The 12681-nt window shown below is 35.0% G+C and overlaps 3 protein-coding genes across 3 annotated transcripts; 2 read left to right on the top strand and 1 right to left on the bottom strand.

Moving 5' to 3' along the window:
• Positions 1-293: 293 nt before the first annotated feature.
• LOC137810769 (HVA22-like protein c) lies at positions 294-3012 on the top strand. The gene is made up of 5 exons (XM_068612191.1): positions 294-493; positions 619-645; positions 737-859; positions 2347-2614; positions 2823-3012. The coding sequence occupies exons 1-5, from the start codon at positions 432-434 to the stop codon at positions 2889-2891; spliced, it is 549 nt and encodes a 182-aa protein (XP_068468292.1). The 5' UTR covers positions 294-431; the 3' UTR covers positions 2892-3012.
• A 908-nt stretch (positions 3013-3920) lies between these two features.
• Positions 3921-7051, bottom strand: LOC137810770 (protein GAMETE CELL DEFECTIVE 1, mitochondrial). The gene is made up of 3 exons (XM_068612192.1): positions 6385-7051; positions 4778-4964; positions 3921-4633 (listed from the first exon to the last, which is right to left on the bottom strand). Exons 1-3 carry the CDS (start codon positions 6951-6953, stop codon positions 4427-4429), a joined length of 963 nt encoding a protein of 320 aa, XP_068468293.1. The 5' UTR covers positions 6954-7051; the 3' UTR covers positions 3921-4426.
• A 1011-nt stretch (positions 7052-8062) lies between these two features.
• Positions 8063-10795, top strand: LOC137809067 (uncharacterized). The gene is made up of 6 exons (XM_068610209.1): positions 8063-8197; positions 8284-8413; positions 8599-9463; positions 9534-10509; positions 10590-10665; positions 10782-10795. Exons 1-6 carry the CDS (start codon positions 8063-8065, stop codon positions 10793-10795), a joined length of 2196 nt encoding a protein of 731 aa, XP_068466310.1.
• The last annotated feature ends 1886 nt before the right edge of the window (positions 10796-12681 follow it).

Raw genomic sequence — 12681 nt, forward strand, 5'->3', positions numbered from 1 at the left:
TTAGGTGTATTTTGTAGAAATGAAAAATCGGATGGGAGGGGAAGAGATTTTATTAAAAATCTAACGCTCTAGCAGAAATTAATCTTAAAACAATAAAAATAAATATATTGATGTATTTGTAATTTTTTTTGAGACTATGCCTATTTTTAAATTATTAAATAAGTTAATGTAATACATATTAAATGTCGATATAATATTTTCTAAACAGAAGTTACATGTTTTATCCATTCATAAAATATATGACAAAAAAATTATGAATAAAAAACAGAAACTTTTTGTCAAGGTTTTGTCAACAATACTTTCATTTTCTTTGTTACTTTCTAGTTTCCTGTGTCCCACTTTTGAAGCCTCTCTGTTTTCCCTTGTCTCTCTTTACTAACCCTCTTTCTGTGTTCCACTCCACACAAGGATCCATAACAACATTGCATCAAATGGGTACTTCTGGCGACAATTTTCTCCAAGTTCTCTTCAAGAACTTCGATGTTCTTGCTCTGTATGCTTCTTCTCTTAGCTTGAATGCCATTGTATGATGTAGATTCACATAAAAGTTTTAAACTTTTTGTGTATCTTACGTTGAATCATTTTGATCTGAGAGTTGTGTTTTTGCTTTTTGTTCAGGCCCTTGGTCACCCTGGTTTACCCTTTGTAAGTATGGCTTTTGTTTTTTGAATGTGACTTTTGGAAGAAAGTGTGTGAGGTTTTGGTTTGTGAGTGTATCTTTTGGTGTTTGTGGCAGATATGCTTCGATAAAGGCCATAGAGAGTAGGTCTAGTATTGATGATCAGCAATGGCTCACTTATTGGGTTCTCTATTCTTTGATCACTCTGTTTGAGCTCACATTTGCCAAAGTTCTTGAAGTGTAAGTTAATTACTGAATCTCAACACTTTTTGGATGCTATATGGTGGTGGTATCATATGGATATTGAAGTATGCAATTTGTTTGTGGTGCATTGTTTGAACCTTAATAAGGCTATGAAAGGGTAGGGTAAATTTAAGGGTGTGTTTGATTTTCTATCTTCTGTTTATAGTTTTCAAAATACAACTAAACATGATGTTCAAATAACTGGTGGAAGGTAAAAGAGTGGTGTTAAGCACAGAATAGAGTGTGAACTTGAAGGAGAGGTCTAACAATATGGAAAAATGTCTCTCATCAGTTCTTTCTTTCTCTTTTTTAACATGCTTGTTTAGGAAACAATTTTGGTATCTTCATAGAATTTAATGAAAAATATCATTGCTGAATAGTACAAAATTATTTTAAAACGAAATAATGAAAACAAATCGTGCACTTCAATTTTTATTTTGGATTCTGAAAATATAATGATTTTATTTATTTAAAGTTCAAATTTTAAGTAATAAATCATGAGTTGTGTGTTTCACAGGTCTTTTCAGATAGCTAACATATCTTATTTATAAGTAGTATGTTTTGTGAACATGTTCAGCTGACTAATTTATAATATTTTTTCAAATGATAACTAATATCAGAGTTTAGAACTTATTATAATTTTTATTTTTATTTTATCTTCAATATTTGATTGAAATTCATCACTATCTATCTGTTTTCAAATTAGATTATTTATTTTAGTTTTAATATTTATTTTCATACTCTTTTTTAATGAAATATTCTATCCTTGAAAAAGTAAAAAATAAAAATAAACTTATAAACTTAAAACTATAATAATCTAAATATATAATATAAAAATATGTACACATCTCCTTTTTATGTTATTTATATATATCTAACAATTTAACTTATTTTTCACTAACATCAATTAGTTAGTTTAACAAAAATTATCGATAATTATCTAACTTACAAACTATTTTTATCAAATTGGTCTACAAAAAATATAAACTTTATTTTGACTAATTTATGTCATTTATAATTTTCTTTCTCTTCAAATAATTTGTTGAATTTATTTTCAAGTTATTAAGGAAGGTAGAAAGTCTTTTAGTTAAAATATAACTCTCAAACATTAGAGTAAACTAAATTTTTGATGCAAGATTGCAAATAAAATTACAAGTGTGTAAACAAAATTACAAATGTTTTAGTAGTGCACACATGCATAAATTATTAATAACAACTCTATAATGTTTAGTTTGCCTCATTTAAATAATCAAACATAATCTTAAGTTTGAGTTTATTCATTAAGTACATGACCATGATTTAGTATTTACTTATTCAAGTTCAAGTAATTTAGCAATACCATTTAGACGTTTAGTTATCACTTTGGGGGAATTTTCATTTTCTAAAGGTTCTCATACAAGTTCTTTGCTTGGCAAGAAAAGTTTTAAGAAACTAAACTTCAGTACCAGTGTAACTTTCCAATGTAACTGTGTTCCTAATTTCAGGCTTGCCATTTGGCCTTATGCCAAGTTGATACTTAGTTGCTGGCTGGTTCTTCCACAGTTCAATGGGGCAGCACATGTTTATAGGCACTATGTTAGACCATTCTATATGAATCCACAAATGCCACAAATGCCAAAAATCCCAGGAGCTTCTCAAATGTGGTATGTTCCTCGAAAGAACATATTTAGTAAGCAGGATGATGTCCTTTCTGCTGCTGAGAGATACATGGAAGAGCATGGAACAGAAGCATTTGAAAGACTCATAACCAAGGTACACATTTTTCAAATTTTGTGGTGACCATTAGTTATGGAAAACAAGAATCTTATGGAAGATTTTAGATGTAAATTATAGTTACTTTTGTCAATTTCATTGAGCACCGAATTCATAGGAACTATCCCTATTTTAGTGCAATTTAAACATGGAAAGATAAGCAACTTTTTAATCATAAAAAACACTTATGGATTGTTGATATATGCAGGCTGACAGAGAAGGTAGAGCACGGAGGAATGGAAGTTATATGATCTTTGAGGATGATTATATATATTAATTAACTGTGTTAACCCTTAAACTCATCTGTAATATCACCATGGCAATACTTTAATAGTGATTTAAGTGTATGACTTATGAACTTAGTTAATTTAGATATATGACTAGTTAAGGTTGAGATATTTCGTCTAGTTAATTCAACTATAAAGACAAAAGGAGGAAAGATAAAAAAAATGGAGAATGAGATAAATAATTGTCGTGACCAAAGTCAGTTGTAATCACCAACTTCTAGCCAACGAAATTTGCAAAGTTTATTCCCACTTCAAGTATGTAGATATGAACACACTGACTTTGCTTTTCGCTGAGCTAAATTTGACAAGAAAAATGGCATATATTCAGAACTTATTCGTTGAAGACTAATAGAAATGCAGGACAACAGTTGTGCAATTCTCCCGTGCGTGAATACAAGGTTCTGATTTTCTTTCACACTAAATTAAAATAGAAAAGAACAATAAGTTACTAGGTGCTTCTAAATGTAAAATAGTATTAGAATTGTATCTCGATAGGTTGCATAGAATGTCACATTAAAGGTAAGTATAGTATGGATGTCCATGGTAAAAATCAACTTTTAATGAATAACTCAATATTTAAGGAAGTGCATTTGGAAAGAAAATGCATTATATGAAGTGTGGCGATATTGGAAGGTTGTACTTTCTCCATTTCTAATTATAAGATTTTGATGAGTCCCTTTTTATAAAATCATTTTATAGTTAAAGGATGCATAAAGTTTCTTTCCTTTAAACATCCTTATGCAATAAAGTAACTTGAAAGAGCTCATGATTTATCTTGCAACCTAAGTATACCGTGGGCATTTCTTTTGAGATTTGTCTGAATTTGAACAACTGAGTCAGATATATTACCACGATATTATCAGTTGAAATCAAACGGTCATTATGCTTAAAAATAGTCAAACGTCGTTCTCCATTAAATTATTATCTCAGTAAAATTTTAATTGAAATGTTATATGGCCTGCAATATTCTATACCTAAAAATTAAGTTTAGGTAACAGATATTGAAAAAACGTGACAAATAGCAGGCTAAATCTGTTTATTTTCATAAACATACAAGTAGAAGTAGGACGCCCACGTTAAGATATAAAACCAATAAAGCTGGTACTTTTACAAACCAACAACAGAGTGAGACAACTTATGCAAAACCGCAATAGGTTTGTTCTGAACCTCAACCAATCGAACAGGATTAATTGTTTATAATGCTTTGATAGAGGCACAGGGGGCATTAATTATTTACTAATTCTGCATTATCAATGAATATAATATAGACCATGTTTCTATTTTGATGCATCAACAATCCTGGATGCAACCTCTAGTGCTTTCTTCATGAGATTAGAGTAACATTTAACATGGCAAGAGAGAACACTCCTTTTGCTTTTAGGTCACATTCATCCTGGGTCATATCGTCACTTGCTTTTGCAATTCACCCAGGGTTTTGAACCTTAACCGAGATTGCATGCGAGCATCTTGTTGTCAATAAAGGCTAAGTAGCAGTAACTGTCCTTTATTCACCAACATGACCAAGCTACCTTCTCTGAAGGGGAAGATAAGTCTTGCCAACCGAATTTCTCTCCTCCTTGAAAGGTTGTGTAGAGGGATCAGATAGAGTTGGTACTCTCGAAACACTACCCTTTCCTCTCTTAGCATTTGGTCCCACCACCTCTATCATATATTTCCACCCATCAATTGGCCTCCTCCGGCTAAATATGTGAGTCTTGATAAAACTAGCAATCTGCATCCAAGTTTTATCAAGTTGTGAATGATAAAGAGCAAAACTAGGTATCTAACATTATACTCCAAGATTCCTAAAAACAATACCAATGCTTTGTATTAGGATTAGAAAATCAACATGGTAATCTATTGTTTTTATACACACCTGAAATTTACTATAGGCAATACGTCGTTCAAATTCCTGTAGAAGTATATCTTCTTCTCTCTGGGACATCTCCCATACATTTCCTTCTTGATTTTTTGATATCGTTTCCCATCCATCAGGCATATTTTTGAACTCAGCAGTTTGCACTTGTGCATTGTTGAGATCATTATTGCCAGGGTCAAAAATGCTGCAGTTGTTCGGGCATTTAAGTTCAAATGACACAAGTACATAAAACTAAAGATGAAAAAGCTATAACTTCGATGCTATGAGAACTCAATGTGCACAGAAACAAGAGACCAGAAAATGTATAGTGTACAAAAAACAGAATGGCCATACATCTACATTAATGAGCAAAACAAAGGAGTTAATAGATAGTCACCAGTTAATACCAAGTCATAGCCCTATCTGGGATCTACAAAGGAGAATTCTGAAGTGAAGAAAAAAATATTTGTATTCCCTTCCCCACAAATAAAACACAAGTACTTCTTCATAGAATGTCATTTGCTACTATTACTCAACGTCTCTTGAAAGCAATGCAATATTAATGGCATTTAAAAGAAACGGTACATATTATAGATGCAAAACCATTCCAGAATTTCCATCATAAAGCTTATGCTAAAAAGGGAGTATTAGGTACTTGAGTCATTGACATGGCATTTTAGATATTTCTATAACCAACTGGTCAAAAGTTCAATCCCCCTACCCCATTTCTTATAGATCGAGTTACAATAAAAGGAAAACTGACGGCGTCCATGCAATCACAATTCAAACACGACGAGCTCATTGAGCGTGCACACAGTATGAATATTCCTATTCCAACACGGTTTAAGCCATATTTAAAGGGACATTACTAGGATTCGAACACCCAGGACCACATAATTAAGAAACACAAACCACTACCACTTGAATATACATGCACACACTTCAGTGATTTTCAACAAATTTCAACCAACAATATAAATGTATTATTAGCAGTTCTTTAGACGTATAAAACTAAGAAAACTGTTAACAATACATCTTCCAACACACTACTATTAACCGAAGTTTTCTGCAATGCAAATCATGAAAATAATTAGGTTTCACTCTTTATTTAATGAGTTCCACACTAATGAATTTGAAGTTTTTAAAAAAGCCCAACAAGAGAGAATATGTCAGAGAATAGTATGTAGCTAGCACTCCTCATTAAACTAAATCTTGTATTCCCAAGCCTTAACCTTTAGCTCAAAATATTGGGAGAGATGGTGATTGGTCAATTATAACACAGTACACAATAATATAAACAAACAATACACATGAGTAATCCGGTTCTTAACACACCACACAACATGCTTCATTAGAAATTCCCAAGGTCAATAACTAGTTTACATAGAACACTCTACTCGGGAAAATCTGGTTTTAAATTATAAAAACAAAAGAGGTTTAGGGGTTTAGAAGTTAGTTTTAGGGTTTTAGATTATAAAAGATGGACTATAACCACAATGCTTAATGAGATTTCAGTATCAGGAACTTAAATCAACAACAAAACCACAAACTCAAATACCAATATAAAGCAGCATCTCAAGAATCATAATCCAATTTAAAAGTGAGTGAGAGAGAGAGAGGTATACTCGGAGCAACTATCAATCAATCTCTGGATGTCATCGCCAGCAGCAACGTCAGAATCCGCCAATTTTGCCTCCTCGAGCTTCTCAATCTCCTTCATCCACAATCCAGCGTGCATCCTCTGCTTCTTCAGTCGGTAATCCTTCTTCATATTCTCCACGCTGTAAAGCGCGCCGTTTTCTTCCCTCTTCTCCTTCTCCTTCTCCTTCGATCCTCTTCGCCGCTCGTTCCAATTCTCGTTCATCTCCGCCACGAATGCCTTCGTCTCCTCGTCGGCCTCGGCCACGGCGTCAGCCGCAGCAACGGGGGAGGAGGAGGAGGAGGGGAAGTTGACGTCGCTCTCCCACGGAGCTCGCGTCTTCGGCCTTAAGTCCTCCGGCAGCCACGCCGTTTCCCAAGCCTCGTTCCACTCGTCCTCGCCGCTCCGGGACTTGCGGCTCGACAACCAACGTCTCGTGACCAGAACCTCGCCGGAAGGATAGAATAGCGCATCGGCGGAAATAATGGATGGTAGAGCGTTGAATTGCTTTGCCGTTGAGATGGTCGTTGTTGTTATTCGTCGAAACGCTTGCATTATCGATTAACTGCTCAAGCACAAACAAACACTATGCTTACATCTCACATCTCAGTTTTCGCTCTGAGGAAAAAGAGAGGGTAGATTTTGGGCCATGGGCCTTGTTTTTAATTTCAACAAGGGCCATTAAATGGACCTGCAGCAGAACCCGGACAACCAGATTTTGATCTTTGCTACTCCCATTCCTATTTGGCAATTACTTCCTGCATCCGATCAATTGCTTCCTGCACCCAACAAAGTTTTTAAAATCCAACTATGTCCTTGTCTCTGGAAGCTATAAACGGGCCTACGGATGACAATATCTAGAACACATTGTTGTGGAGTGCTTCTTCCTGCACCTCCATCCCTTCTTCAGCCACCCCATATACTTTTAAAATTCCAAATTTGTCCTTCAGTAAAAAAAGATAAAAATAGAAAAATTGTTTTACTTTCTACTCATAGTGAAAACGAAGAACGAAGGTGTTTGGTCTTGGTGTTTAGTGCTTGGTGCTTGCCGGTGGTGATAGTGGTGCTTGTGGTGGTGCTTGTGGTGGTAACCGTGGAGGTGGTGCTGTTGCTATGGTGGGTGGTCTTCACTGCGCTCGTCCGTTCGTAGGTAAGTCTTCGTGCTTTAAACACATTTCTCCGGATTGGGTTAATCTGCTAGATCACCGGATTGTATAATCCGTGCAATGAATCCACCCCTATAATCCGGAATGTTTTTACAATCTGTAAGACAACATTAAATTGTTCCGGATTAGTTAAAGCTGGGGTAAACCGGATCCGGAACAAAGATATTCACTTTTTCGGATTGTGTAATCCGGTACATTAAAATGAACTATGGATTACGTAATCCGGAAGTCATTTTAGAACTTTAAATATGACTTACGGATTATGTAATCCAGAATGCAATTTGCTGTTTTAATTTGACTTATGGATTAAACAATCTGGAAGTCACTTTGAAGTTGTGAAATGCATTACGGATTATCTAATATGGAAGGTACTATTTTACTTATGGATTACACTATCCGGAAGGGTAATTGAATGTTGTTTTTATTTTGCATACTTGTTTGAATTTATGAAAATTAGAATAAAATAGAAATTTATGTTTTATGAATGAAGGTGTAAGTATGGACATGGAGGTTGGATTGATTACAAAAAGATCGGATGAAGTAGAAATGATATATATGGAAGAATTAATGAATTTTGTGCATCAACATGAATTAGTTGAAGAGGATTATGATGCTCATTTTACAACAGATGAGGTGAATACAATTTCATTCTATTTATGTTTATTGCTTTATAATTTGAAGAAGTGTTTTTGTAATATTGTTGGAATAACTTTGTGTAGGTTTTTCCTTCGCGAGAAGACTTACTTGAATGGGTCCGTAGGGTTGCTTATAGACTTGGTTTTGTTATTGTCATTATTAGGTCTGACATAGCAAATGGGAAGCAAGGGAGAAAAACATATGTCTTGTTAGGTTGTGAAAGGGGGGGGGGGGGGGTAGTTACAGAAAGTATAAGGATGGTTTGGAGGTTACTGTAACTGGTACTCGAAAATGTCAATGTCCCTTTAAATTGCGAGGTAAACCTATTGGAAAGGGTCAAGGTTGGGTACTTAAGGTAATATGTGGTACTCATAATCATGATTTGTATGATACATTAGTTGGTCATCCATATGCGGGCAAATTAAAAGCGAATATGCTTGTTGATATGACTAAAAGCATGGTTAAACCGAGTAGCATACTACGTACTTTGAAGGAGAATAATGAGGATAATATGACAACAATAAAGCAAGTATACAATGCAAGATACTCATACAAGAGATCAGTTAGAGGACCACAAACTGAATTACAACAATTAATGATGTTGTTAGACCGTGACAACTATCTTCACTGGAGTACGTGTCATGAGTCTTCCAATATTGTTAGTGATATTTTTTGGACTCGTCCTGATGCTGTGAAACTTTTGAATGCATTTAACATTGTATTCTTGATGGATACGACTTACAAAACAAACAAGTATCGATTGCCTTTGTTTGAGATTGTTGGTGTGACTTGTACAGGTTTGTCCATTTCTGCTGGTTTTGCATTCTTATCTAGCGAGAAGGAAAAGAACTTCATATGGGCACTACAAAAATTTAGAGGGTCACTTTTGACATCGCATGTGGGGCCTGAAGTCATTGTTTGTGATAGAGATCTTGCTTTGATGAATGCCATCAATATTGTGTTTCCTAAAGCAAGAAACCTTCTTTGTCGGTTTCATATCAATAAAAATGTTAAAGCAAAGTGTAAAATGTTGGTTGATTCTGTCGAGGCTTGGGAAGTTGTGATGGATTCATGGAGGACTATCATTGATTGTACAGATATTGCTCAATTTGATGAGTTTGATAAAAGTTTTGAAACTATTTGTTCACCGTGGCCATTACTTGTTGAATATGTGAAGAACACATGGATTATTCTGCACAAAGAAAAATTTGTAAAGTGTTGGACAGATTCATTAATGCATTTGGGAAATACAACATCAAACAGGTATATCAATGCCTTTACTTTGTTTAATTCATTATAACGTCTAATTGTTTTATGTTTTATACTTATACAGGGTTGAATCAGCTCATTGGTCTTTGAAACGAATATTACAAAATAGCATGGGAGACTTGTGCTCATGTTGGGATGCTATCAAGCATGTTATTATACTTCAACATAATGAAATCAAGGCATCCTTTGAAATGAGTCTACATGTGATAGGACACACATTCAATGTGCAGTTGTACAAGATATTGGTTGGCTTTGTATCTAAACATGCTTTGATTCTCATTGCTGAAGAGTTTGATCGGGTCAATGATGTGGGGTTTGATAGTGAATGTTGTGGATGTGTACTTAGACGGACTCACGGATTACCATGTGCTTGTCAATTAGCCAGATATGCTATGGGTGTCATTCCTCTTAGTGAAGTTCATGTTATGTGGACGAGACTAAGCTTTTCAGATTTATCTGAATGTGATTCATCATCTGAGTTGTCAATTCAACAAAAATGGGATGTCATTCTATCCCGGTTCAAACAGGTTGACATGTGTGGCAAAGTGACAATTAAAAACAAGTTGCGTGAAATTGCCTACCCAGACATGACAACATTATGTGCACCACTTAATGTAGTCAAGACAAAAGGATCCCAAAAGAGTCAAACAAACAAATTTCAGAGGTCTACAAAACGCATCCCTTCATATTTTGAGCATGTAGATCGCATCCATATTGTAAATGATAGCTCATCATCTTTGAAGACTCCTAAGGGAAAGGTTAAGGTGACAGCCAACACCAATGCAATTCCCATGCTTAATCAATTTCATCCAAAATGTCACCCTTATATTTTGGATGTAATAGATGTTAAAGCATATGGACATTGTGGGTTTCGTGCTATTGCCTCCTTGTTGGGGATGGGTGAAGAGTCATGGCCACTTATCAGAATGGATTTATTCAAAGAAATATCTCAGTGGCGTGAAGAATATGCAACATTATTAGGTGGTCATCAACGGGTAGAACATATCAAGAGATCCCTACTAGTGGATGAGTTGTCAGTGGTAAGTGTATATTCATAAGAGTCATGTGCATTAATTAATTGAACTTGTATGCTATCTAATTTCATTATTGTATTTTGCAGGCTAGTGTTGACAAATGGATGACAATACCGGATATGGGATACTTAATAGCAAGCAGATACAATATTATCTTAGTTTGTTTGTCTTTGAAACAAAATATTACTATTTTCCCATTACGTACTGCACCCCCTACCGATGTTGGTCTACACCGATTACTATGTATTGGTCATGTATATGATTCACACTTTGTGCAGGTAAAAATGGTTGATGATTGTCCCATACCTACCGCTGACATTTTATGGTGTACACATTGTTACCCAGAGGCAAGGTTATGGTTATCATATTATGTTGGTAGGATGCAATCTTTTACCCAATTAATTAGTATTAGTCCGACATATGTGAACCTTGGAGACGATTGATGTAGACATAATTTATAATGTGAGGTTCTTATTCATAATTTATTACTTAACTTTTGATTCATAATTTATTACTTCATTTCCGATTCATAATGAATTCGTGTTTATGTCAGATAAAAATAAAATAGCAAACACTACAACATAAATTAATTAAACCATATTGTACACATACAAAGTTATTATTATTACAATCATGTAATAAAACAAAATATCAACGACGTCCACGAACATTACGTGATCGTCTAGTGTACACCGCCCCGTCATCTGTCACGCTTCGGGCTAAATGCAGTGTTGCCCCTGTACTCTCATATGCGTCAGTGCCTTCAGTAACCTGACGACAATCTATCATGCGTTGGAGAATACTAACAATGCGCCTAAATATACCCTGCACCAACTTCAAAATAAATTAAACTTCTCAAATATATTGTTTAATCACATAACAATAAAAAAAAAACTTACCGAATGTGCACGCTCATCTTGAGACGAGAGACCTGCCTGCTCAGCATTTGGACTACGAAGGCGACGACGTGGTACAACACTGGGTATAAGAACTTCACCTATGGGAAGGTGGAAGGAGTTTGTCTCAGCATGCCACCTTTCAACAAAGGCTGAAATCAACCCCCTGTCCCCCACCTCATAGCTTATATTGCACAGACTAAATAATCCAGAATTTTGTATAAGAACTTCAATCTCAGCATGAGGCATCCCAAATTTACGTAATTTCCTACCGTGGGATACCAATTTAAGTTCTCCCCGATCCTAATACAAAATTTGTATATATTTAATATAATTAAATCAATTAAAACAATAATTAACAAAAACAATTTAATTGAAGGTTTTTTTGTTCTTACCTCACCATCCCAAAGCTTAACAGCAACATGGTCAGCAAAATTTACCAGCAAAGACATATCAGAAGGTCCTCCAGGAAACCCTTCTCCCTGGTCCATTTGCCTATCATCATGTAATTCTTGTTGATTGTCATTATCAATATTAACATCACCAATTCTTTCCTCCACAACACCTCGATTTCTTCTACGGACGGATGCCGTTGGTCTTGTTCGATCATGACCTTGAGATCCACCACCTCTTGTTTTAGCCATATCCGTCATAGGTGAACCATGACACATAATCTAAAAAAAAGTTTTTCAACTGGAAACAAAATAAACTAAACAAGATTGCATAAGTGAAACTCCAAAAAAAGTCATTACCGGATTAGCCTAAAATTAATACTACCGGATTATCTAATCCGAAACCAACAATTAAAAAACACATACCGGATTATCTAATCCGGAATCAACAATTAAAAAACACATACCGGATTATCTAATCCGGAACCAACAATTAAAAAATACATATCGGATTATATAACTAATTAATCACTATCGGATTATTTAATCCGAAAACCTATGTAATCCGGAACTATTCAAAAAGACTATCGGATTATTTAATCCGAAACCTATGTAATCCGGAACTATTCAAAAAAGACTACCGGATTTGGAACTATTGAAAAACACTACCGGATTATTGAATACGGAACCTAACTACACACTACCGAATTTTAGAGATCTCTGTGATGCAGAACAAAACAGTGCATGCTTTAAAACAATTCCTTTAAAAAAAATCCGGAACTAACCTTGGATGAAGAGGCTCAATGCTTGGAGTTACAATGAAAGTGAATGGTGACGAGGATGGAGCTGCTGGGCGAGAATGGAGGCTGCTGGGCGTTTGAAGAAAAAGA

The sequence above is a fragment of the Phaseolus vulgaris genome, chromosome 2 (genome assembly GCF_000499845.2).
Source record: "Phaseolus vulgaris cultivar G19833 chromosome 2, P. vulgaris v2.0, whole genome shotgun sequence".
Lineage (NCBI taxonomy): Eukaryota > Viridiplantae > Streptophyta > Magnoliopsida > Fabales > Fabaceae > Phaseolus > Phaseolus vulgaris.